Here is a 27,472-nt window from a genome sequence, read left to right on the forward strand (position 1 = left end):
GACGGATTTATCGTCTTGCATCGCCTGGGAAAAGACGCGCTTCCACGAAGAAGCGGCAACAACAAAAAAGGCGGCTCTTTTGAGGCTCTCTCGACAACACCCCCTCGGATTCTGTAGAAACGGTACCTTACTTAATGACTCGTTTCAAGCTGCTGCAATTTACTAACTTATAATTAATTTTGATGGAATTCTCTAAGTTTCAGTCATACTTTTCTAGTATCTTATATTAGAATTTAGCAGAAGTGCGAAACATTGTTATCATACATATGTACATATATTTATATGCACATTATAGTATTTTAGTATATTATTTTAGTTGCGATATAAATGAAGATTAAAAGGATTTATATATTTTTTTAAATACTTGTTGCACGCGATATTTTATTTATTTATACATTAGATATTTTACACACGTAATCACAAACATTCCACATACAGCGAAAATTTGCAAAAGTATAGACTTCTCTTCGATATTTTATAGATATTTTATACACGTAATCACAAACATTTCACATACAGCGAAAATTTGCAAAAGTATAGTCTTCTCTGTAAAAACAATTCGTCAAACAACTTCTCTTTTGTGTTTCTTTCTTGAAAGAATGAAAGAGCAGAGGAGAGCGCGCCGAGGAAGAGGATACCTCCCAGTCGAGCTTCTCTCGAAGTCGGGCGGAAATACACGAAGTTCGGACGAGTCAGCAGAAATTTGAGTGATTAGTGCTTGACTGATCAGTGGACCCGAGATCATCGAGAACGCTTGACCGTGACCGTGTCATCTCCACGCGTTCACAGACGTCTCGATTTTTTTCGCTTGGTATAATCGCGACGGCCGGCTAGCAGAGCGTTTGCAATTTTCAATCCCCGGCAAATAAATGTAGAAAAAAATTACTCGCAAAACTTTAGTGTACTTCAAAGATTATCCTAAATTTAAAGTATTTTTATCTTGAAATTATTAAAACCAAGAAAAGAAGTTGGACTTTAGGATTAAAGTCTGTTTATAAGATAAAGCTAAAGAAGGAATTCTAAAGAAAGCGAAAAGGGAGGCCATATATAACGGCTCTGCTTTAAATAATACTGCGTGTCACGCACGGTTGAATGCACGCGCGATATAAATTTTCGTTTATTTTGTAACGGGGCGCTTAGTATCGGGATCGCCGCCGAGACGAGTGTTATCACGGTGCTTTTGCGTCAATCGATTTTTCATTATTATTGCGCGGTATCGCGCGACTTACATAGTACAGTCAGCAGTGATGAATCGTCTCGCCGACGAGACAAACATTTAGAGCTCACGAGGTCTTCGAAGAGTCGACGCCAAGGACGTCGCAGTATAACGTCTTTCTATAATATCTGAAGAGAGAAAAGTGCCATTCCTTTTCAATAAACTGCAAAGATTCCGATGACTCAGAAATCCTTGGATGCTCACGTCTGCCGCGTAGTCTTCGCCAGACTGCAATAAGGTGACAAAAAAGAAGACATTCTTAATGCACTGTCTGTGACCGATCGTGCAAAGGACTCAAAAAGTTAAATAAGTGATAAAATTTATTTATTTATGTGACGTATGTCCCCGTCACAGTGAAACGAGTTCCCCACTTTCGCACTTCTACGAAAACGATTTACTCTGACGTAGGAAGTTACGTGTAACACGATAAGATTATCGTAATACGTAAGGCTACAAGATACCGTGACAGAATTGAGAGCGGAAGATTGCGGGTAGGACACACAGGGAGGAGCAGTAATATCTGTTAACACGAAGAGAACGTTTATTCAACATGTTCCTCAACGAGACTCTTTTGGTGCTGGCGTACACGGCCAACATGATGGCTACCTTGCCGGAGGAAACAGGCTCGAAAAACGTCAGTGCAATCCAGAATATCACTACCACAACCTTGTCGCCGGAAGAAGAGGAGAACAAATTCGACATGGACGATCGTAAGTCTTAATTCTGCGTCTGAAAAATTCGCTTTATTTTTTATTAGCCAAGAAATCTTCTCGAGATTTATTTATCACTCGTGGGGAAAGGAAAAAAAAGAGAAAAATTGAATCGTGATAAGATTGATGCTTGTTTATCGTCACTCGAAGAAGATAATTTTTACTAAAATAAAACGGCGGAATTTGAAAGTTTTACATTAGCTGTAGCAGGTGAAGAAATAAGAAAATGCAACGACGCAAGGAAAATAGGAATTAGTTAGCTAGAGTCACGTGCATTTGCATATTGATGCGTTAATCGCTAATCCAACACCGAGACAAAACATCAGCGAGGGCTTCGAGGAACTGATTGAACTGCGTGTCGAGATATCATTGAGCGTCCCGATAACCCCTGGAGAGTAATTCGTAGTAGCACTCGTCGCTCGAACGTCAGTTGATATAGCGAAGGACGGCACAAATCGGTTAGATACGTATATCCGGATTAATTAATTAATGACACGCTACTTGTATCGAAATTTCATTCGAATGGCACGAAACGGAGAAAAACCGTACCATTTATTTCAGCGTTCGTTCAGATTCGTTTGAGCCACACAGAGCGTCCTAAATTTCTGCTTCCTTTGTTGTCGTCACGCCGTAAAAATAAAACCTTGTCTAATCAAAAACGGATAAGAAATTACCATTTTTACAGCTGATAAACATTCACGCCTCAAGCATGATAGCGCAACTGAATGCGTTTTACAGCGCAAATAATACGTTTTCATTTCCAACCGTTTAATTATGGAAAACGAGATTTCTTCCAAGAACGTAAAATGATTATTACTTTGCTTATAATTCATGACTTATTCAGTATTATTCAGTATTGTTAATTTTGAGAAAGAAAGAAGACTCGAAGAAATCCATCGATTTTCAAATCGAGTAAATTGTAAATTCAGACCGACAAATAAAAAATAAAATTTTATCAGAATGGTACATGTGGCGATGCTTCGAGCCGTACGGTTGCTTCTACATTGGAGCACCCTGGTCCGGAGAAAATCGACCAGTGTCCACATTTCCGGCACGCCCGGACAGCATCAACCCCCGGTACATCCTCTACATACGTGAACGAGCCGAACAGCCTCATGAGGTAAAAATCGATCAATTTCTCACGATTCAAGAAGCACCTTTGAAGAAGAAGAGCAACTTGTACTTCATCATCCACGGATTCCTCGACAATGGCGACAAGACGTGGGTTCTGGTGAGTGTCTGGCTAAATGAGCGTTTTAGAGAAATTAAAGTACATGTTTTTAAATACGCAAAGGAAATGTTAACAGGATTTAATTAACATTGAATTGTGTTAACAGAGAACAATGAAGGAGTTGCTGTTACGAGAGGACTGCAACGTCGTGATAGTTAATTGGATCGCTGGTGCTGGACCACCTTATACGCAGGCGGTGGCGAATACGCGACTGGTGGGTGCTATGACAGCGCGATTGGCGGCTCAGCTGATCGAGGTTGGTGGGATACCGCCCTCGAAAATGCACTGCATCGGACACAGTCTGGGCGCCCACACTTCTGGTTACGTTGGATATACTTTGAAGCGTCGATATGGCTACAAACTTGGGCGAATTACAGGTAAAGTTAGATACGCACGCTGATTCTAGATGCGAATCCTGAAAATTTAAAAATTTTACGTACGTCACTCGATTATGTAAGCAACTGCTAGCGCATTGTTTCCTTTTAAAATCCGAGAATTATACAGCACTACGTGCACTATGCAATATTACGCAGCGCGCAATAAATTGTAAGCAAGGCTTTAGAACATCCCAAGGCTTTAGAACATGCCAAGCTAGAATTAAAAACTTGATTTGATGATCCTCGGAGATTACATGTGCAACAAGACAGCAGCTGCTTATACGAGATTGAAAGAACGATTGCGACAGAACGATGTCAAAGGCCTAGCTTGCCTTTTTATGAAGGACTAAAAAAGCTAATGCAAGAAAATGTAAAACGAGGAAAAAGGAACACGACAATAAAATAACAAAAGAATATATAAATTAAAAATAAAGTGTGTGAAGGCGACATTATCGTCCTCGTTTGCTGCGTATCTTTCTCTCGTTTTTTCCTCTCATTTTTCAGTTGTGAAAAGATTGATATAGAATACATTTGCCTTTTCTTGTAGCCGTAAACAGTTCAGAGAATCACAAAAATAGCTGATTAAATTATGGACGAAACTCGCTCGAAAAAGTCGGACAAATCTTTACTCATTCTGACGTCAATCTTGATGCGTTATTAATTTCAAGAAATTGGGATGAAAAATAATAATCCGTATTAATAGCAGCGAGAAAAACTAGATACAACTTTCTCTCCCAAACTATAGCTTTATCTTTCAGTTTTAAAATTATTTCTATTGTAAAATTGAGATAAAGACTTTACATTCATTTACTCTTATAACATATAATTAAATAATATAACAGCATTTATTTATATATAATATTTATATATAATAAAAGTGAAATCATGCTTTTTGGAAAAAAATGTGAAAGAATGAAAACATAACATAAAACCTCTGATATGAGAGAGAGAGAGAGAGAGAGAGAGAGATGTTTACTTATTTGATTACATCGTACGCGCGTACGTAATGTATGGAACATTCGTTTCAACTTTCCATGAGGGTCTCCATTATACGCGAACTTATCATTCAAAGGATCGGTGAAACTTCTTCAGACGTAATGAGCGAAGGCTCGTGCGAGCAACAATACCGCTCGATGCAGCAGCAAATAAAGGACAAATGTCGTTGATACAAACGTAACGACTATAAAATCACTTACGATACTTTCAATCCTTACCTGTGGTTTGTGCCATCGATTTACATAACGCGATGCGATATCGCTCAACGACAAGTTCGTGCAAACGTTCACAATCCGATGCCGCATGCGGACATTAAAAATCACGGATTCGCAAGATATTCGTCGCGTAACCAATCACTCTTCTCTCCGCGCGGTTTTTTTTCCGCGTTTGTAAACGGTTTTAAACTCATCGTTATCGCGTAATTAACGTATCGATGGCGAACAGATCGGAAATGCGCGAGGGCGAGTTTACGCACCCCGACAATAGGCTCCGTGAAATATCCACCCCCGTCGCAGTCGATGAAATCGAACACGCCCGATTGGAGGCGGCCGGGTTTCGTCGTTACGTAAGCTATCGATCCCATCGGGAACTACCAGGATAACAGAAGAAGGCGCAAAGTGCGTTAACAAGGGTGACGGTGGAGCCTATAATCATCATGGCTGCAAAGCGACCAGCAAAATTTGCCGAGGGTCGGCGAATAAACGCTCTTTCCCCACCTCGGCGCGACCCCGAGGCAGGACGATCTTTAACGGAGGGGGACAGAAGGAGGTGATTGAATCTGCAAGGACAGCCGGCAGGATACCTCGTGCATCAAGAATGGAAGAGAAGAGCGTGGCTCTTGGACACGTCCGCAGACGAGATTGCGGTAAACAACCGGAATAAGAGAACACGTTGTCCCAAGAAGTGGCAGGAAGATAGCAGGAGGATAGCGGCCTCATCCGAATAAGGAGGCGGAAGATAATGGGGTATTATCATGCTTAGGCGAGAGAATGCACCGCGAAAGGATTGTCGAAAGAAAATGCAAAATGTTTGGCATGGTATATAAAGGAATATTTTTACACATGGAAGCTTGTCCGTTTCTTTGAAAGTGAATGCTTTGGACGATCTAGACCAGAAAGGATTGTGATAATATACATTATCTCACGTGTCGCTGAACATTATCGAAATGAATCTAAATCACAATCTAAATGAAAGTTAACCGACGTAAAAACGAGTGGCAGGAATTTCTTCTCTCTTCGAGCAAGAATATAATATTCATCTGGCAAGACTGCAAACAGCTTCTTTGAGGGAGACAAGAATTTTAATCTCGTGACCAAAAGCGAATAAAAGCGGATTGTGGTATGATGGGAGAGCATCGTAATGATAACTTTCGTCCGCAAATTCAACTTTCCATTTATTGTCTCGGTAGACCGCAAAATAACTTCCGTATTTACGCAATGCGAGTGTAATACGTATTATGGTGAGGCGTTCGGTAATACTTGCATACGACACGAGCTGTATCGGGTATACCTTACAGATTAAACGAGCCATTAAGATTCATAGTAGGACTCGTGTTAACCCTTAAAACTACACGAATACCTGCGGTTCGCATGATAATGCCACTTTCGATCAGTTTCACTAACACATTCGAGGACAATGATTCAAAATTCCCATCGCGATGCGGATAATTATTTTTGACGCAACGATAGTTATCGTTGGAGAGAGTCAACATTTATTCCTCGTGTTTATCGAAAAATCGATAATAATTAATTTAAATTAAATTAAATATAATAAAATGTCGATAGTAGAATAATTTTCCGCAGATTTCCCTCATTGGCTAATGTCTAATTCAAATGCGGAATCCGTTCTCCCCGTCTTTACAAATTTATTCTACCGACACGCCGAATTCAAACTCGCCGTGTTTCAAACTCGTTCGTCGTATGATTGCCGAAACAAAATGTTTGCGTTAACACTTGTCACGTTGCAATTTCACCCACAAGGCCTTGATCCGGCGGAGCCGCACTTTAGCAACACCTCGCCGATGGTTCGCCTGGATCCAACGGACGCGACGTTTGTGACAGCCATTCACACCGACTGCAATCCTTTTATCAGCGGCGGACTCGGCATTACGCAACCGGTAGCACACATCGATTTCTACCCGAATGGCGGTCGCAATCAGCCCGGTTGTAACGAGGGTGTCCTCAATTCCATCACCTTGGAACGCGGCAGCTTCTTCCGCGGTGAGTTTGTGACTCCTAATTTACTTGATCGTATAATTTCTCTTTATCAGAATTTTTGTAGAATTTTGCTATAATGCATTCTTTTTAATTCGAGTATTTGATGTTATTATTCTGTTATCATCTTTGCGAGATATCGATATACAAGACATACAAATTATGTAATTTGTTAGTATTATTTTTTTAATTTAAATCTATATTATTTCTAATTCTTTTTATTCTTAATATTAATTATTGAAAAAAGGAAAAATAAATTATTGTTTACTTGTATAATTTCATGGATATTTTTCTTTTTCAGGAATTAAGAGATTTTTGGGATGCAACCATATTCGTAGTTACGAATATTTCATCGAGAGCATAAACAGTCCATGTCCGTTTTTAGCTGTGCCCTGCACGTCTTGGGACAAGTTTCAGGAAGGCAGCTGTTTCGACTGCGTGAACCAATATTGTCCTAGATTCGGATTGGACGCTCAACCCGGAACCTACCACGCATCTGTATACTTGATGACCGGATCTGAAAAACCATTTTGCAGTAAGTATAATAAGGTTTTCCTTTATTAACATTTAATTTACCATAAAATAAATGATGTAATTATCTCGAATTAAACATACCGGGAATTAAATGTTCAACTGAATTGAGAGGACGTGTGATTTATATAATTCCATAACAATTACAGAGGGTCACTATAAGGTGACGATAAACGTCTCCAAGACGAACGAGAGCTTGTTGCATGGCGGAGAGGTCGGAATGTTCGTGGTGCGCGCGATTGGCGCAAACGGCAGGAAGACTGAGAGGATGCAGCTGAGTCCAACTTCGAAGTATTACGAACCCGGTAGTACGCACACGGTTGTGCTGCCCGGCGACGTTGTAGGCAAGCCAGACTCGGTGGAGATCACATGGGAATACCAGACTTCGGTCTTCAATCCGCTCACCTGGAGGCTGCTGCACACTCCGCGGGCCTACATCGATTCGCTGACCATCAAGAGTCTGGAGACTAATCATGGGTGAGAATTTCACACGAATTGCGGGCACTTAATTTGTTGTCGATGGAGTAACAATGGAAAGCCGGGGTCCTTGAGCACGCAAGATTTATGTACACGCGACGTCCTTGCGACTCCCTCCACGAGCGAAGCTTTAGGAAGTCGTGGGACCTCTGATCGTGTATATAATAACTACTCGCGTCACGATTTTGCAACTTATATGACACTTCTATTACATTTGAGTATTTCAGTAGCGACACTTGAAATAAAAAGAAAAGAGTATTTAGCGATTAGAAACAACGCGATAATCATCGTTTGATGAATATTTAGAGAACCGAGCATTTATCAATGGTTACCCAATAGTTGAGCAATATTACGCGCATTACGTAAAGCCGTAACTAATGTTTCGTTTTTCAGGGTCACTCTGTGTCCGGATAACACCAAGACGTTGATAGCGAACGAGCCGAAGATCTTGACCGTGGAAAATTGCCGCAATACGGAGCACAACGTAATTTCCACGTGAAGTATAGGCGATGAAACTTGTACATGTAATACGCTGTTTCCTCGCAATCAAGGAATTTTCTTGAAACCAGTATAATTTCGATGAATAGAGATTCTGATGCTACAAACATCGACGATCTCTATATAATTATTTCTGGAAATTAATGCAAAGCAAGATTGGTAAATTAAAATCAAATTATTCTGGTTTCAATTTGATGACAAAGGCCGACAAAGACCTGCTCGTAATCACAGAATAACACTCGTTAACTGTCGTCTGCATGAAGGTATCTTGAATGCATCTATTTTTATATAAGAATATATAAAGCAAAAAGAAAAAGAAAAAATATCTGATATTTAATTGTCTCGCAATATCTGCTGAGGAAAATCATTATTTAATGTAGAATAGTAAATCGAAGGACGAATCTCAAAAGAGTTCTCATGAGACTTTTCACCTTCACGCAGATGACAGTTTATCTCCAGAAACTCCGGCGTTTCCGACTCCGATTCCAAATTGTTCATTTTGCGGTTGTCATAGGTGAACAGCCGATCGTGAGCGAGGCGAGCGAGTGCAAATCGTGCATAATAACGCCGGTTTCCCTCGTGACCAATGGCAAAGTCACGATCCTTTCACTGTCATTATGCGCCCGGGGTTTCTCTCTTTCTCTTTCTTATTATCTTTTTCTCTCTTTCTCTTTCGACCCGTCACCACAGGACACTTTTATGCAACAACGTTGTCGTTGCATCGGTAAATTGTCGCTGACCCCACTAATTTATGATCGTAAATATTTATGCGCTGGAGGGCTGCATTTTCTTCAATTACGTGACACCTAATGCTAACATCGACATGACTAACGACGGTTAGCATTATTACAGACCTGATGTTACTTTTGGGTTCTGATGCAAAAAAAGAAAGGAGAGAGAAGAGAAGAAGAACATTTAATTTTTCATTGCAAAAAAAGAGCATTACTGTGATTAATTGCGAATTTAATGATAATCGCAGTGATAGTATGCGAGGAGTATTTGTTTGCTTCATAACAACAGAATCATTATTATAACATGTTGTTAATAAGTTTATAATTTCGCCTATTCACATTGTATTTAAGCAACACAGAAATGCAAAACGAACCGAACGAAGGAGTGCGATTTCTGTGTTCCGAATGAAGCCAAGAGGAATTGTGAGGAATCTAAATTCTTTGTTTTCGTTAGGTATATTTGATTGATTTTCAGGAATCGTAGGAATAATCCTACGATTAATGCGATGTTACAATAAGAAATGAAATCATTAAATTTAAACAAAATTTAATGGAAGTTAAGTTAGCATCTAACATATCACGTGCATTATTTAATTTCTAGCCAGTGCATATATTTATAGAAATATCTCATTATTTTACATAAGTAATGTTATGTTCGTAACATAAGCGCGATAAGGGTTATTAAACATAAATGTACATACGCAAATAAACTTATTCAAAACAGCTTCGCGGAAAAAAATTAATATCATGATGAAGACACCTTATGCACAAATTTACACAAATTTATTGACGCCTTACAATTAAAACACGTAGCTGCCAAGAAATAAGAAAGAAAAAAACAAGTAAAAAAATACGTACATTATCTGCACAGAGAGAGAAAAATATTATATAATATTATATACAATTCACACACGCGAGCACAGCACACGCATCCACATATACGTAATATTGTCACGACAAGCAGTTCCGCATTCGGCTCAAGTTTTCTTTTAGAGGCACCGGTGTCATTAGCTCTCTCGTTTTTCCATTTTTCCCTCGTGCATTCCATCTCTCGACAAAAACACAGCGGGAGGGATCTTTCGACACACGTCGAACAGTTTCACGTTGGCTCAGATCAAGAGCCAACGGTCCCCCCACGTATCCCATCACCGGATGAACCCGCGGCCGAACACCAGGTAATCGACGCTGAAGTCAACGATGGTGGTGTGGGCAGACAAGTATTCCGGAGCAAGTAGAATCCGCTGTGCATTCGAGCAGTCGAGCACCGGCCTCTCACCGTCGCGAAGCGTTCGTTCCTCTCTCGTTCGGCTCTCTCGAGCGTGCCAGGAAACGAGCAGCGGCTCGAGCGCGTTTTCCCTCGTCTGCCATCAACGGGAACGAGTTCTTGCACTGCTCGCGACGCACCACGTCGTCCGGAGTGGCTCATAGGGGTGATGTGAAGCTGGGGTACGCAGCTCGCGAAGATCACGTGTAGATGTATGTGACAATCAACGCGGGAATACTATTAGATTCCAGATCGATGGATCGATAGGCAAGAGGATGACCCCATGACATGAGAGAACGACTTTGAAAATGTGAGTTGTTGTTGAAGAACATTCTGAAGATTGTAATGTATTTTATTATGTATTGTGTATTATACCTAATATTGTATAGGATAGAATATTTGTGATTGTGCGCTGGCAAGAATGTTTATCCGAGTACTTCTGACATCAAATGATATCAAATGATTTTAGCGCTAATTTAAAACAAAAATGTGCAAACGAAAACTCCGTGTTTATTCGCAAGAAAAGCATCAGGATGCATAGAATTAATTGACAACAATCGCATGGATGGAAATAATTAAGAATGATGAGATATACCGGAGTTCTAAAAATTCTACTGAAGTTGTATCACGCTTTTTGTTTATCAGTGTATAGAAAAATATTCTAGAATGCTCTATTCTCAGTCAGCTGCAATCTTTCACGCGAAAGTAATTGCGTCACTGCGATAATTGTATGACTGATTCAATGCGGATGTGAATCACGTTAAAAATCCTGTCTCGTCCAGATTAAATATTGTCATAATTCCTAATGGTACAAAGATAATATTTTTTTCAGCTTGCTTTTCTAGGCACTTATCATGACGTGCTGCAAAATACCGCATGACGTGCACGAGTACGTCGCTCGTAAAACGATTCCGATTCAAACCACGTGCTTGAAATCACGACACGTTCAGCCACAACGTTTTTAATGCTGCAATCGTCGCGATGACGTATGCCAGTCCTCTTCCTCTCTTTTTAATTTTTAAAACATTGTTGTTATTAAAATCACGTAACACATTGTATCTAAATTTAGGATATTAATTTATCAAAGTACTGTAATATTATTTTCTACATAAAATTTACGGTAAAAATCGACTTATATAATAAAAACTTTTCTACTTAAGCAGACAATCTCGAATGTGCAAAAACACCTTGCAAAACGCGACAGTCTGTAACTTTGCAGGCTTAAGAAAAACAGTTTTGTGAATATTTCCACGGTGTCATTTGTAAACATCGCGCGGCAAGCACGTCTTCGGGACCTTCGTAGATTTCGGAAATAGGTGCGATGAAGAAAGAACGGCAGTTGTAGATAAAGTCGTAGACTAGCAAACGCGGACTTTCTCCGGAGACAAGCCCACGTTTACGGCAGAGCCGTGCATGCGGGTCTTCCACCACTTCACCGAACCGATCTAACTGAGTCCTGATGCCGAGAGGCATAATACGTCGCCCGTGTAAATTGGCCGATCGATCCCATGATTCTTACAAGGAAGTTCGAGGTCATGCGGAAATCCCGATCGCTGAACCTGCGCGTACTATCGATTTGGCTGCCTTTAATCGTGCAGTTTACAAGAACGTGCCGCATTAATCGACACCTCTCGCTTCCGCCGTTTTTTTTCCACGTTCGTGCCACCTCGCGTGTCGCGTTTTGCGAAATAAATGCAGCCTGCACGAGATAATAAATCGTTCGTTTAACACGCCTATTTGTCCGTTATGTCTGTCAATCTTTGCGCAGACACGTCGCAGCGATTAAACTTCACCTGTTGAAATTCCGCGCTTTGAAGTTCGTCGGCGTTTATGATCTTCGCACTTGGGATCAGGATCCAAGGCCGCGTGAAGCGTACGGAAACGACGAAAATAATCTTTGTTATCTAACGATGTCGGAGAATTCCAGGAAGAAGCGTATTTATCGTGATCTGCGATAATGGACTATTCAAGTAATTTTAATGGCGCGTTGCACTCGCTTCCGACTCGGACGGATCTATGTATCTCGCAACGTGCAGTTTCCAGAAAAGAGGAAATCCTTCAATGTATCGCAGATGCGGCGGCACGAAGAAGGAAGTGTACGATGATGCAGATGCAGCCGCAGGCTGCAAGCGCACGCTTGGGTACCGCTGATGAGTGCGCTGTACGAGACCCCGATCATTTAAGGAGATTATTCTCTCTCGTTATCTGAGAAAATGATCACGACGGTCTTCTGTCGGCGGTTCTTCAGGCAGAAACGAACGGCCGGTTTCATCGACCGGGACATACACGACCTTGCACGCTCTCGCGGGAGCCATCAATTTCGCGTATCATTTCGAGCTATTTTCCTATTATATTAATTCATGGCTGTTAAATATAAACGGTCAATTGCAGCGAGTCATGCGATGGTAATAGTCACGTGGAGTGTCGAACAACACCGAGAGTGTCAGTGGTCATAAAATTTAAAGAGAGAGATACGATACCTTCAATTCGCCGTTGCAATTATTTTCTAAATCTCGCGCGTTTCACTTTGAAGACGTTACAGGCGCAGAGACAGTCTCCTACGAAAGGCTGACCGCCTTTCTCGCGCAGAATTTGAAGCTCGACGCGGGAAAGGTAAGCGTTGCGAGAGGAAAAACCAACGAAACGCGCCGCGTTGCATAACGTTACGCAGCGCAATCGCGGATCGGTGTTGCAAGCGTTTGCTCCTTCTGGCCTCCGCGTCGATTTGCATCTGTCATCGCGTCATCACGCGCAAAGGGCGCGCGCGGGCCGATGCCGTCGATTATGCAACGTATCAGAACGCGCGCGCAAGATTAGCGCGGTGCATGCAGCAGGTCTTTCCGCGGTGGCACTTCCGCAAGAAAACGTGGTTTCCCCCCGTAAACCGCGCAAAAGCGCAGCCTGCGTATCGGCCACGTGGCACGAACGGCTGCTCGAAAACCGTGAAAACGCTTTTAATGCCGACGGCATACATGTTAACGACTCGCTCGGCACTCCGTGAAACTCGACCCACGCTGTGTCGTGTAAATTATCACTTGCGCGCATACCGGACTCGATGGAAAAATGCAGCCGGAAAAGGAGCTGGCACGCGGTTCGGACTTGCATGTTTCCTTCGTCCAAAGAATTCTCGGAGCGGCATGTTTGTGGAGCACTCCGCGGGAAAAGGAACCTCGCGTTTAAAACGTTCGAAAAGATAGATATTATTAAACTTAATTTTGGTCCTGAGGATGTAAATTGCCTAAATTGATGCTAGTCAAGATACATATGTGTACGACCGCACCAATATTCGAAAACGAATGCTTCCTCGCTCTTCCGTCTCTCTTTTCAGATAATACTAATCTTCTTTCTATAATAGCTGGCTTCCTTACCGGAGCCTTCGTCTAATCGCGACACCTTAACGATCAGCGATTTCCTCTTTCTCACAAAGAACCGGCGCATCTCTCCCCGTGTTACTTCGTCTTCCTCTTACTCTCTTCTCGATACATTGCGGCTCTCCTCTCTGATCTCTTCTCGATGAACAGAGAAGAAAAGCGGAACGCGCTCGCGACATTGAAGCGCGAAATCGCGAGATCGTACCACCAAGAAGAGGGAAACGTCGATCGCCGGTGCAAGATACGAGGGGAGCAGAGCGGCGTCGAGTGAAAAGAGAAAAAAATCGCGCGCGCGTATGAGCACATGGCGCGAGTCATTACATAGAAACTCGACGTTGGCGACCGGGCCGGCGCTGCAACTTTCGCGATCGCCGCCTGCATCGCGATTCTCTGCATCTGCATTCCCGGCTCATCTCTCGCATCTCTCGCTGAACGCAAGCGCGAACGTCTCGACTTCTCGCTTCCGCGTCCGAGTCCGCGAGTCTCGTTAGTGCGGGACTGCGCGCAGCGTAATTAGAAAAGCGCGCGTATCGCTCGTCGATACATCGCTTCGATTGCGCGCGATCTCCACGCGCATGCGCACTCGGCGAACGCCCGGAGAATATATTGTTCCACGCCGGTGGTATCATCCGGCGAACACGGAACACGGTCTACGACGCCGGCGTGCTAATTACGAATTAATTGAGCGGCAGGATAATCTCGGAACGAGCGCTCGCAGGCATCTTTAGAGTGCATTACACGACGTTGCATTGTTAATGAAGCCGCGGCTTTGTTGTCGACTCATCTCGTCTCATCGCGCTGATTTCCGAGATAAATTGCCTTCATTATTCAAGACCCCAGGTATTGTGTGTTCGCGCGCGTTGTGCGAGATATCGCTCCCGCTGAATCGCGGATATTACGGTATTGAGCGACTCATTGAGCCAGAAACTGCAGCGATTGCTCAATTCCGCGGCATCCATCGTCGCGAATCTCGCGACATTGAATCTTCGCGGTGTGTCAGGAGTGAAACTGACGGAGCGATCGAGCCACGCGCCGAAGAAATCGTCGGAGCGGATCGTGACGTTGATGGCCTCCTTAAACTAGACGCTAATTAGTCTGACAAGAACTCGTTCGCGACAGGATCGCGATGCGCTTAATTGTAATTGCACCAGAGAAAACTACGCGCCAACAGCGGAAGATCTATTTACGGAGCGTAGCCCACATTTATAAGAACGTGTCCGAGACACGAGATACTCGTTGAACCGGTGTGCATTCCATTTTTGCAATTTAAACTTTTAATAAACTTTTCGCTTTACTTTAAGTAGAAAGTCCGTCCACATCGAATCCATTTGGGTATATTGTTTTCGCGTTTTTCGCGTTGCTAGTGATGTAATAATATGTAAGTGTTGTGCAAGTGACCACGAGGAAGCTAGAAACCGTTCCAAAATTACCCAATTACATTCGGGCGAAAAACCATAAAAATGCACCGTTTGTTTTGATCCGACTGCAAAAAGTAATGGCCATTCTTGCGAACTCGACAAGTAAAGTTGTATTTGAGGCTAAAATAACCACTTCTTTTGTGTCTGTAACTAGGAAACCTGACGATTACCTAATTAGAGCGGTGCAATACGAGCGAATTCCTAGCGTGAAATCCTCGGACATTCGCACCGACGTTGTTAACTAGAAACTCGCTTCAATTAGCGTTAACTTCCCCGAATTTTCATTTATTACTTAATTAGACCGAAATTTTTTCACCACCGGCGTAGAAGGAATCAACTCCGAATTATAAGCGTACCGAACGAAACTAAAAGCGAATATACGTTACAACCCAACACATTCTTACATTATTTCTACTTCAAAGGTGCGAGCGGGAGAGGTGTGCTCCGTACAACCACCGTCTGCGCGCATGCAGCAGCGGCACGTGTCCTGGCACGCTAAACGCGAAACGTGCGTGGAGGAGAATTTCTCCGAGACGTTTACGGAGTCCCCCTGCATCGCCAGTGTCTCGAGCGTTCCTCAACTTTAGCTTGTGCAACACGCACGTTCGAATTTCGCTGCATCGGTGCGAATACACATCGTCTCGGGAAGAACGAAGAGTCGCGCGCACGCTCTCGGATCGGTCCGCGCGATTGCGGCACGGCGATTTCAACGAGGGTACGCGCGACTACCGTTTGATACCTGGTGTAAACCTACACCCATACCTACATACTGCACCCGTGCCGGGTGCTGTCATGCCAAGTATGTGGGTCAGTGTAAAGGCCGATCGCGTTGGAAAGCTATCAATTGTGGCGGCGAGCGTGCGCGACGGCGAGGCGTTGTGCACTCACGCACGCACGTGAAAGAAAGGGAGAGAGGAGACGAGTGGCGTGAGCGGGAAGAAAAGGAGATCTTGGGCGTCCACGAGCGTTCGGCTGTAATAAAACGAACACGTTACATGATACAAGTACGCTAAAGATTCTGCTCGCTCGAATAATGACTCGAGCAGCTTCCGGTAAAGCGGAGGAATTGCGAGGCACGCCTCTCCATCGACTCGGTAACGTCGATCCTGCCTGTCGTTTCAGCCTGTCGGTTTTTACCCTCTTTAGGTGTCACAAGCAAAAGGGTAATTGGTATCTCAACGTCAGGTATAATTACACGTACGTGCACCGTTATCTCGAGCACGTGCGACCGCGCTATCGCGCCAGATAAATCGGATTCGCGGTATATCCGGACAAGTGTACTTCCGTATCTCTGTAGCTACTTGCGACAACAAATTGCACTTTGTTGTGTCACAGGCAGTGCGAAAAAGCAATCCCGCGAGGGCGGGACCTCCGTGTTCCGGGTTGAACGACTTGCCGCGCAACCTGCTTTATCTCACCGCGGACACGATAACCGTCACCGGTGTATCGCGCAGCTATCGAACGAGATAAGAGAGTATGAGGATACGAAGTGACAGCGCAAAGTGTTGCGAGATTAGATCTCGCGGCGTGGCACGAGGAAGAGAGCTTAATTGCCGCGGCAATTAAGCGCGACTCGCCCCGACGAAACCGCAAAGTTGCCTTCGTCAGTACAAACCCGCGAACGTACTCCGCTTCAAAACGCACCAAATGACGCGCCAAATGAAAACGACGTTACGTCGACTCCGCGCGCGAAATTGTTTGATTTAGTGCGAATCCCGACGGTAAATAATGCGGACGCCGTCGCCGAAAATTTTACGCGACGCACCGGAGAAATTTACGCGCGCGTAAAACTCGAATTCTCCGCGCCGGCGCGACGTCCTTTATATTGCGCACGCAATTTGGATGTTCAACGCACGTGCACTCAAAGTTGCGGTTCTCGAAACGCACCGACAGACAATTATAATTGCGTGATCACTCTCTCGCGATTATGCGAGATTCCATCGTAACTGCCGTTACGCCGATTGATCTTCGTGTAGCTACGGTGCAAGACGATTAAATATTCTGTCAAAACGGCCAAAGAGGTGGTGACATTTTCCGCAGCTGTTAGAGATCGCGGCTGTCGAAATACCGTATAAGCGCTCGTGTCAACATATCCTTCGGTTAACCGCTTCCGCGATTTCCTTCGAAGTCATCTCTTTAATTACGTGAAACTTTTATTGCATACCGCGTGTTATTGCGAGTTTCTCGGCGATAAGGGAGGAAGGTCTCCGGTGGTACCACTAGGGGCCACGAGCGTTTCGCTCATCGAATTGCGCGATATCTCCGGGTTACGTCGGTGCTTAACAAACGCGCCGGTGGAAATTGTTCTTAAATTATTGTCGCGACAATGCGGCGCGACTCGAGTCGGGCGACGGTGAAATTTATGCCGAGGCCCGCGCGAATTTGTGACCACGCGCGTGTTGTGCAACGCGCGGAACGCATGAAAACACGAGCAGCAGAAGGCGCGCGCAAGAGAGAAAGAAAGAGAGAGAAAGGTGCGATTACGTCGCCCGTAAGCAAAAGAACGGAAGAATTTCTCCTGTCTCGTCTCGGGGATTGGATTAGGTCATGACGATGATGCTGACTCGCTGCGCTCTCTCGTTTCCTCTGGCAACGAGAGCTGAAAGTCTCAAACGTCCTTCACACGATCAGTTTCGCCAAAAAGCTAACTGTCATTGTCGATATCTAACCAGCTAGATTGAAATTCGTCGGCCAAACCTGATCCACGAATTATTCATGAGAATTTTTCGCGCACAGAAGCGATGATATAAGATGTAAACAACGCTGTAGTGTAATTCTTGTCTTCCTCTGATACATTAGGATATGTAATCGTTGAGTAATCATGAATCATGTATGAATTATATATTCCAAATCGTTGTTCACTAAATAGAAATGTGTTCCACCTCCCGCACCAGTGATCACCAGAAGCTTAAGATATTCAGCCTTGGAAATCTATCAATATTTTTCAAATTCAAAACATCGTAATCTTCTGATGAAACGCTGATAAATCTGTCCAAGAAAGGACAACTTAACGGGGAACGAAGAAACAAAATGGAAGTTGAAAAGAATGACACGAAAGTGTGTCGGAGTTACAGCGACTGGAATCGATGTCTCAACGCTGGTCGACCTTTCTCAGGTTCAAGATCTCGCTTTCTCACGATCTTGACAGATATCTCGATGGTGCTTGCGCTGGTACAAGCTGCTGAAATGTTGTCCTGGACAACGAGGGGTGCGCGGAGGGTGGACACGCGATGAAAAACACGACGTTTCCGCGGGGCGATAGAACACGCGGTATGGTACACGCTTCCTGTACAATTAGTCACGGCACACCGTTGTACGGCTCGCTCGCGTAAGAGAGGAAAACGACGGAGTCGCACCGGTATCAGCAAGAAAATGGAAAGAAAACGACGGAAAGAGATACAACGTCCTCCGGGTTTTCGCGAAATACCGCGCGAGGAAAGAGCGCGCGTCTGCTTTCGATGGCGCATCGCTCGTAATAAGACAGTTTTCCCGTTTGCGTTGGCTGAGAGTGCAGCTTTATAGTATAGATTGACTTATGATCGGCAGTAAACAGAAATTGCCGAATAGATTTCTTCTCGCGAGCGCGAACGCGATGGCGATCGATATTTATTTGGCGCGATAAAACGAATCTTCGCTCTTGCGTGATCTTGCATATTTCTTGAAGCGTTTATGAAAGCTCCAAGAAAAATATTGAAGACACGATTCAGCGTGAAATACGGTCGTTATAATCGCGAATTCATATGTGTGATTTGCCGGAAGAAGGCGACGAAGAGTGAAGCGAGAAGCGTCTTGAAAAGAAAAGAGAACGGTAGCTCCGCGGTAGCTCTACCAGATCTACCGAGTTCGCAACATATAAAAGAATACGTTGCGCGAGCGTACAGCTTTATGCGCTCAAAAGGCGGAAAGGGAGAAACAGAAGAGAAGAGAGAGAGCGAGGGATTCCTGTATACAGGAAGTGATACAGCATTGCCGCAGGGAAGGACGCCGAATCTGGGCCACAATTATACAGAGGCCGATGTTGCGCCTCTCTTTTCTCGTGCGACTGGCGCCGCGGTTACATATATACTCTCGCTTTCGAAATAATAATTATTTAATACCCGAAGCAACCAGTGAAATGCGGTTTCGACTGGAGAACAAGGAAAGAGAGAGAGAGAAAGCAGGGACCGGTTCTTTTTCGGCCCATCTCGTGACCGCTTCCGAGAGCCGCGAGCAGCGATGGCAAAGGCAACAAAAAGCACAAAAGCAATACCCGGATGCAATTTTCGACAGATCAAAAACACGTCCACCCGATGGAGTCGCGAACGCGTTGATCTGCATTAAACTTGCTCAATTTGCTCGTAGGAAATATGAGAAACTGAAAACTTCAGAGAAAATAATCAGAAACGTGAAATCATTGTAATTCTCACGGGCATTTCAGTAATTATCGAGGTGTCGATCAAACCGCTACGAGAGAGTAAACATTCAGCTTCTACCACGTTAATTGCAAAACCAGGGGAAAGTGATAGCGCGAAAACAGAAAGGCCAAAAGAGAGTAGTTAAACAAGCAGCTTGTACGCACAACTCGAAAATAATGCACGATGCACATTTCGAAATTGCTGCAATCATGGCAGAAGTGGATAATAAAACGTTTGAGCAAGCTGTCTACGCTGTGTTTCGTGTGCGTGACTTATTAAACGGTCTATCGATGATCACGAGAAAAGCTTCGATGCACTCGCAGCTATGCAGCTGCTCGCGGGGAATGCAGAAAATAATGTACGACATTCCACGCGACGCTGCCCATACTCGTCCCGCAACAGGTTTCGAATTATCTCTGCTGTTTTCATTACATTCCAGCGTTTCAAAGTGCTCCCGAGGTATATATTTCATTTATTTTATTATATTATTATTCAATCGCAAAAAATGTAATTAACTAAAATAATTTATTCAATATATTTTCCTGGTTCTTCCGAACAAATTAGTAACGCTATGATCACCAAATGCCTCCGTCCAATAATTTTGATATGCCAATTATCAATATTTATAGAGAAAATTTAAGAGCGTTGGAAATAAAAAAATAAAGAAAAAGCGACAATGTTTTTTTATTTCTTCCGTTTGCTAGCATTCTGGTAGCAGTTTTGCTTCACAAAATGGATAATGCTTTCTCGTATCATGTCTTTAATAAGTATCAAAGCGAGTTAATGTAATCCATCTATTTACCAGAGAGTGCACTTAAAGTGACGAATGATTGATAAAAAGTATTGCATGTATACGAGTACATTTTCCGTCACGAATGATCAAAGTGATCTGGCGATTGGTGAAAGCACAACAATCAACTTAACATGATAATGGTCGCGAGGATACTTTTATTTATTGCTCATCAATGTCGTTGCTTCGTGAATCTATGCGTCACGCACGTGATATAATCGAGATTCAATGAAGCACAATATTTATGCTGGTAACCTAACGATACTGTAAAACGTTGCATAATTCAACTAGAACTGGAATTAAAATAACGAAAAATCTTTGCCAATGTTCGATTCGATCAGTTTGGTGACAGAAAATGGAAAACTGGATACCGAAAAAACTTGACTGTCTTATACGCAAAGGTAAAGATAGACTGATAAGGACCACAACCCGCATGGTCGAAACGTAGTTTGCGAATAAAGAAATTTCTTGCCAGTTTGGTCGCTTCATTTCTAATTCGTTCAAATTATAATTTTGTTAACGAATAGAACAGATAACGTTGCTGAGACTTGTACCAACGAATAAATGTCGATTACATCATCGAAATATTCAACGTGTTAACAGAGTTTCACATTCTTTCTGTTCCTCATTCTACTTTTTGCGACCACCAACCATGTCATTATGAATCACACGCGGTGCAAATAATAGCGCAAATAATGATATATCGCGTGATTATATGACAATGTCGCTCTGAACAAACAAAGGCTTGTCCAGTAATAACCTCGACAAAGGCATCATTGATACCAACGTATTTCATGTTACACGATATTAAATTGATGTATCGCTATTGTCAGGAATAGCATGTATTACATAATGCAGAATTTGAATTATTTTTAAATCGTTTCGCTATTATATTATATTTAATTTATTCTTTTTTTACCTTCACAAGTATTGAATATTAAAATAGATTATGACCTTAAAAAATTGCATAATTCGAGGAATTAAAAAACACAGATGCTGGCTTTTCAAGGTGATCTTAGCCTGGATGGCTTTCTATTGCAGCAAGTATTTCACCTTATCCTATAAACGAACTGATTGGAACCTTGATCATCTGTTGAAGGCCGTTATTCGGCTCCCACCATTAGTGTGTTTAGCTCTTTCATATTCGGCAGCAATCCGTTCAAACATTTAGTGACTATTTTACCCTTCGCACGATATTTGCTCAACGGTTTCATCGTGGTCAGCTCAGTGTCCTCACAGTATCATCAGCTACCAATAATCTCTAACGTATTCATTTTTTAAAAATTTACTATCATAATAATCTTCAATATTCCCATGAAATTGCGTAAAGCACGAGTGAAAGGATTGTGGTAAATGAAAAAGTGAATAAAGAATTCAGTATTGACTGAAGTATTAATAGTGTAATCACTATGCGAATGGTTCATTATCTTGTGTGCTCTCTTTGCAGGATGCGGAGGAGCAGCATGAATAGACAAGGAGTCTGCAACAACGGCAAAGGAGCACTGGTCCTGCTCCTCATCGCATTGGCTCCTGTTATCTGCTCCGCCGGAATCCTGGACCCTTGGCAGTGGGCGCGCAGCGACCGGATCGAAGTCAACATACCTTGGCTGCCTTGTAACTATCACAGAACACGTAACACATTAAATATAACAAATAGAACATTCAGTCTCAGTAAGCATCTGTCACGAAACATGTTTTCTCTTTTTTTTTGTACATGCTATAACTCAATGTACAATATCATAATTTACTTAGAATTGATCAACGTAGCATCATGATCGCAGAAAAATTGTTTTATGAAATTTGCGGTAAATTGCCTCACGCGGATTCTGCATTAAATTCCATCGAAATAAGTGAAATTAACGTGTCGTGAAATGCTGATCTTTCAGTCGAGAATGAGACGCGATGCTACGAAGAGCTGGGCTGCCTGAACATCACCAGGAGCTGGTACCACCTCATCCATCGTCCCCTCAACGTTTTCCCGCTGCCACGAGAGGTCATCAACACCAGGTTCATCCTCTACACGAATCAGAACCCCTTGGATGTAAGTGAGGGGCGATACGCGTTTCGGGCGGTTCGCGTGCCGATTACATTCGGATTGCGAGAGTATCGAAAGTATGTATTTTGCGTCGGGCATAACGCGAAAGTGAAACCTGGGCGAAATAGATTAAAATCCTTCCACGGAGTGGCATTTCCTTCCGTATATGTAACTGCGTACATCTAGAAGTTGCATTACCCGTCGGATACCATCTTACGACAAGAATAATCGTCGGGATTAATTGCACAGTCAAGACGAAAGTGATATCACCTCTTATCGCGCCGTACCGATCGCAAGCTGTCGCTGTTCATAATGCCCCTGTGGCTCTATCTTAATTAACACAATTAATTAAACAAAATAGCATTCTACCGGTGAATGCGCTATGCTCCGCGATGCACGCACGATTTTATTTTTTCGTGCGCGCGCGTTCTACTCCTACATTTGTAAAAAGATAAGATCTCTGATTTATAATTTAATGGATCTACGAGGAAACTCACACTGTGTAAAAGAAGAATCGAACACGATATCAGCGGTATAACGCGCGGTGAAACCACATGCCTATCACATAATTGTAAACGCATTCATGCTCGCACATAGATATACACACGCACGTGTCCCTCGTACCCGTATAAAAGCACTGAGTCGTGAAATTAAAATAAATACTTTTGCTAGATGATTAACGCGCCAGTAAAGTTAATAGACGCAGTCACATAAATTCACGATATCGCGGGAGTATTTTTATTGATTTCGCTTTCTTAATAAGTAGTGAATGTAATTTCTATCTTATTAGCATCTGTTAGATCGTGCACAGTAATAAATAAGAGAAATTTGTACACCTAGTGATTTTCAAAACCAGTTCTTTGAATAATTGATTATTTTCGTTGACAGACTGTCGAGCTACGAGTGAACAATCAATAAACGCGTGCCTCCGTCGTTTTTACAGGGTCAAATATTAAAAGTGGCCAAGGATAAATCCATTGGGAACTCGAACTTTAATCCTAAGCGAAAAACGAAATTCATCATACACGGTTTCATAGACACGCCACTCAGCAACTGGGTGAAGGTAAGATTTATACCAGTTTTCAATACTTTCTTTAAGTATTTTTTGTCATGCCACATTTTTATTAATGTGCCGCATTAAATATTGCTATCAGATATTCACAATATTAATTGCATATTCCAACGACCGGCGTACACCTTCGCACATCTTCGACCTAATCACCATCATCTATTCGAGAAGAAACGCATCTTCCCTGTTACGTTGCATCATCGCATTGCTAATAAATATGCGACCCAATGACACGATTACACTTGACGGCAAACGTAGCTCTTAAGCAATAACCATAGGTTATTTATTCTCGGAACACACATCACCCGTAGGAGATGAGAAACGAGTTGTTGGTGCACGGTGATTACAACGTTATCGTGGTCGATTGGGCGGGTGGCAGCTTACCTTTGTACACTCAAGCGACAGCGAACACGAGACTGGTCGGACTCGAATTAGCTCACTTGATCAAGCACTTGCAAGTACGAAGTATACACTATTTTCAGCTAAATTATAAACCGGATATATTTTCCTTAAGCAAATTGTTAAAATGCTAATAAAAGTAATTTTTATTTGCAATGTATTTTTTATTTTAATTTCTGATTAAATATGCAGACAAACTACGGCCTGGATCCGAATGACGTGCACTTAATTGGACATAGTCTTGGTGCCCACACAGCTGGTTACGCGGGAGAGAAACTGAGCGGCAATATTGGCCGCATCACCGGTTTGGACCCTGCGGAACCCTACTTCCAAGGAATGCCGAACCACCTTCGCCTGGATTACACGGACGCCAAATTAGTGGACGTGATTCATACTGACGGAAAGAGCATCTTTTTCTTAGGTAAGCAACATGATTATTATTTCCAACGTATTCACTATATTATTCACTAGACTCACATCCATGCAAAGTAAAAGTCTGTTAATCAGAACAGCTTAAAAAATAACAATCGCGATTCCCATAATAACTGGTCTCGCGTTCATCGCCATCAATCACGCCGTCCAAACTAACGTAGTACACAACAAGGTCTTCCAGGATACGGGATGAGCCAGCCATGCGGGCACCTAGACTTCTACCCGAACAACGGCAAGGAGCAACCGGGGTGCACGGATTTGAGCGAGACCACACCGTCGTTGCCTCTGACCCTGATACGCGAGGGCCTCGAGGAGGCCTCGCGCGTCCTGGTCGCCTGCAACCACGTGCGCGCACTCAAGCTTTTCATCGAGAGCATCAATTCCAAGTGCCAGTACGTGGCACATGAGTGCTCGAGCTACGCTAGTTTTCTGCGAGGCGAGTGCTTCTCCTGCAAGAGCAACAACAGCTTGAGCTGCGGCGTGATGGGCTATCACGCGGACAACAGTCCGGCTCTGGTCAAACGCCAGGCCATGGGACAGGATATGTCGTCCCTGCTGGGCTCCAAGTTCTTCTTCATGACCGGCAAGGAGGATCCGTACTGCAGTAAGTACGGCGCTCGTTAAGAGTGCTGAACTACTTGTGTCTGAGAGAGCGACGATGGATCCAAGACTAATCTCTCAGACGCGTGCAAGCTTTTTTGCATATAAACATCGGTATCGGTACAATCTCGGCTACGTAATCTTTCGATATGATGCGCAAAAATCGTGTTAATGCTAAATGATCGTCTCGGATCGACGTTTTGGAATTAAAGCGTAACGGTAACTGCTAACTTTCCCGATAGTAAGTGCCATTTATTAAGGACGCGGTCGACCATTAGCTTTCCATTACAATGTCTTGTTATACTTTTACATCGGCATTACGACATCATAAAAGTGTCCGGGCGAGAAAATATCGCATCTAATCGCATCAAATCACATTAAAAGAAAATTGTTACTACTTTAAAAAAAAGCTCATCTGCGAATAATAATGTTAAGCGTTAAGCGTGATTGAGGCTGACTCAATCTGTATGTACGAGCACTCGTTCGGCTCGTTGCTATCAAACGCGAGAAAAATACCCGAAGCGACGAGTCGCTCGTGTTTCACTAGCGACTTCACGAGCGGGAGCAGAACGTAGCTTTCCTCTATATCCCTTGACTTTCTCCGCTCGCGCGATAAAACGCGCGGCGACGCGTCTCTCCGACCTCGAAATAATACGCTCTCTGATACTGATCGTAACGCCTTTTAGGAAGGCATTACAGGATCACCATCAACCTCGCCCGTCCACCGACCGCGGAGAGCTGGGTGCAGGGCTTCATGAAAGTCACTCTCCACGCCGACAAAGGCGTGATCCGCAACATGGACCTCACGCCCAGGCAAGTAATCGCGGCGAACGCGAGCGTTATCGTCTCGGTAACCCACATTCACGCTGAAAAACCGCAGCTACTTAATCTCACACGGCGCGCCGAGATACGATCGTAAATTACAGACGACTCGGGGCATGTTCCGCGCGCGTGTTCCTCGCGGAACATCGATCAGCTGCCACTGCGTGAACGCGCGTAAACCACTTATGAATAATGTGCGAATCATCGGACCTGTCAGACTTGACAGCACGTGGTTTTCCTCGCCCGAGGCGTCGTCCACGCGCGGGAACGCAACGCGGTGCAACGCAATGGTTTAACGGTTGTTCCTCTCGCAGCGGTTACATGAAACTGGAGCACGGATCGACCGCGCGGATGGTCGTGGCTCATCCAACCGGTTCCATAGGCAACATAGGCAAGGTGAGGCGGGTTGAGCTCTCCTGGGTGTACGATATGGACGTGTTGCAACCAAGATCTCTGTGCTTCTTCTGGTGCAACGACCGCCTATACGTTAACAGCGTCAGCGTGGACGCCATGGATCTTCCGGGCAGAGGGTGAGAGACTATATCGAGTGGTAAAATGATAACGGTCTAAATTTAAACGGTAAAAAAACATATAGCTGAAGAAAGGTAATTCGATGCAAGGTGATTGAGAACACGCATTTGTACAGACTAAACACATCTTAAAGTTTGGCACCGTCATCGTTCTGATACCCCGTAGAAAAAATCAGCGTCGTCTTTCACTTAATAATTAATCTTGTTCCGCCTTCCTGTTTAGAAAACGAGAGGCGGATTTCTCCAGTAAGCTCTGCTCGACCAGCAGGCAGGAGTACGCGGAGATCGCGAGCGGGTCCACTGCCTCGTTCGTCGACAACTGCTGACGCTCCGCTCCACGTTAGGAGAGCGCGTTCCAAGGCAGCGCGATAATTATAAAACGTCCAGCAGAGCTGCTTCCACCCTGAGGCGGTTCTCGAAAGTTGGACGATGATGAAGCGAAGTAGAGGGATCGCGTACCCTCGTAATCTCGTGATTCCTTTCGCTGATGATGAATCAGTGGGCGTTTTATGTGTTTGGCTTTCTTCCTATTCATCGCGGGCAATTCGTCGCTTTCTTCAAACACAGGCACACAGGCTCCGCAAGCCGCTAATTAACACTGTCTGTACTTTGATCCGCGAACGGACCAAGCGTAATCTCGTAATCACGTGGACGATGGATTGACGCAATTCTCTCGCCGATTTATACAATACGCCTAATCGAGTTCCTAGAGATTCATTATGTCGACAAAGAGCAAATCCTAACCGCGCGTAATGCCACTTAGACGCGACGATTATGAAAACATTAGAAACGTAGGAATTGGAATTCTCAGCGAGCAGAAGCGAAATTAGAGAACAAAGTGAACAAAGTTTTCTTCGCTCGACCTTTCGCTATTCTGCTCGATAATATAACGAAAGATTTCTTCAGTATTAGTACGATCTTGATTACTATGTACATGTTGTATATAACGTTAGATGTAACATTAAGGATAATTTCTTTTTGAGATGTGATTATCGCTAGTTTTTAGTGATCGCTAATGCGAGGCTTTTATCAAGCCGTCGATCTTTGTACTATATATTGATACATATATTTTTTTACGCAATGGTTGTTATATTATTATCATATTGTCTTTCGCGATATAAATATGATAATAGCTTGTGATATTTTCTTATGATTGTAAGATGCGCGGCAATGAGGCGATTCAAAGACGGTCTAACTATTTTGCTGCTATGTGCTCATAGCTTTTATAAATAAACTGTACAAAACCCACAATGAAAGGCAATAAAAGTACTCGAAACTGTTTTATACCCATCTGTGTAAATTGTTACGATGCAAAATAAAAGTTATTAGTTGTACACATGCCTATTTTTGCGCGAGAAGATAAAATGA

The 27,472-nt window shown here is 43.4% G+C and overlaps 2 protein-coding genes across 4 annotated transcripts; both read left to right on the plus strand.

The window, feature by feature from the left end:
• The first annotated feature begins 722 nt into the window (after positions 1-722).
• On the plus strand, positions 723-9,704 carry LOC105275600 (pancreatic triacylglycerol lipase). Of its 2 annotated transcripts, XM_011332533.3 has the most exons (8): positions 723-1,454; positions 1,625-1,926; positions 2,886-3,157; positions 3,264-3,534; positions 6,510-6,749; positions 7,045-7,278; positions 7,424-7,751; positions 8,145-9,704. In XM_011332533.3, exons 2-8 carry the CDS (start codon positions 1,767-1,769, stop codon positions 8,248-8,250), a joined length of 1,611 nt encoding a protein of 536 aa, XP_011330835.1. In that variant the 5' UTR covers positions 723-1,454; positions 1,625-1,766; the 3' UTR covers positions 8,251-9,704. The 2 variants fall into 2 exon arrangements, with proteins under 2 accessions (XP_011330835.1, XP_011330834.1); XM_011332532.3 differs by having other exon boundaries at positions 723-1,926.
• Positions 9,705-10,151: 447 nt separating this feature from the next.
• Positions 10,152-27,390, plus strand: LOC105275599 (pancreatic triacylglycerol lipase). Of its 2 annotated transcripts, none has more exons than XM_011332530.3 (10): positions 10,152-10,554; positions 21,665-21,831; positions 22,104-22,258; positions 23,196-23,315; positions 23,633-23,779; positions 23,913-24,141; positions 24,325-24,756; positions 25,439-25,565; positions 25,889-26,104; positions 26,328-27,390. In XM_011332530.3, coding segments are annotated over exons 1-10 (1,698 nt in total). In that variant the 5' UTR covers positions 10,152-10,552; the 3' UTR covers positions 26,431-27,390. The 2 variants fall into 2 exon arrangements, with proteins under 2 accessions (XP_011330832.1, XP_011330833.1); XM_011332531.3 differs by having other exon boundaries at positions 10,159-10,554; positions 24,334-24,756.
• The last annotated feature ends 82 nt before the right edge of the window (positions 27,391-27,472 follow it).

Source organism: Ooceraea biroi, chromosome 8 (assembly GCF_003672135.1).
Source record: "Ooceraea biroi isolate clonal line C1 chromosome 8, Obir_v5.4, whole genome shotgun sequence".
In the NCBI taxonomy this organism is placed as follows: Eukaryota; Metazoa; Arthropoda; class Insecta; order Hymenoptera; family Formicidae; genus Ooceraea; species Ooceraea biroi.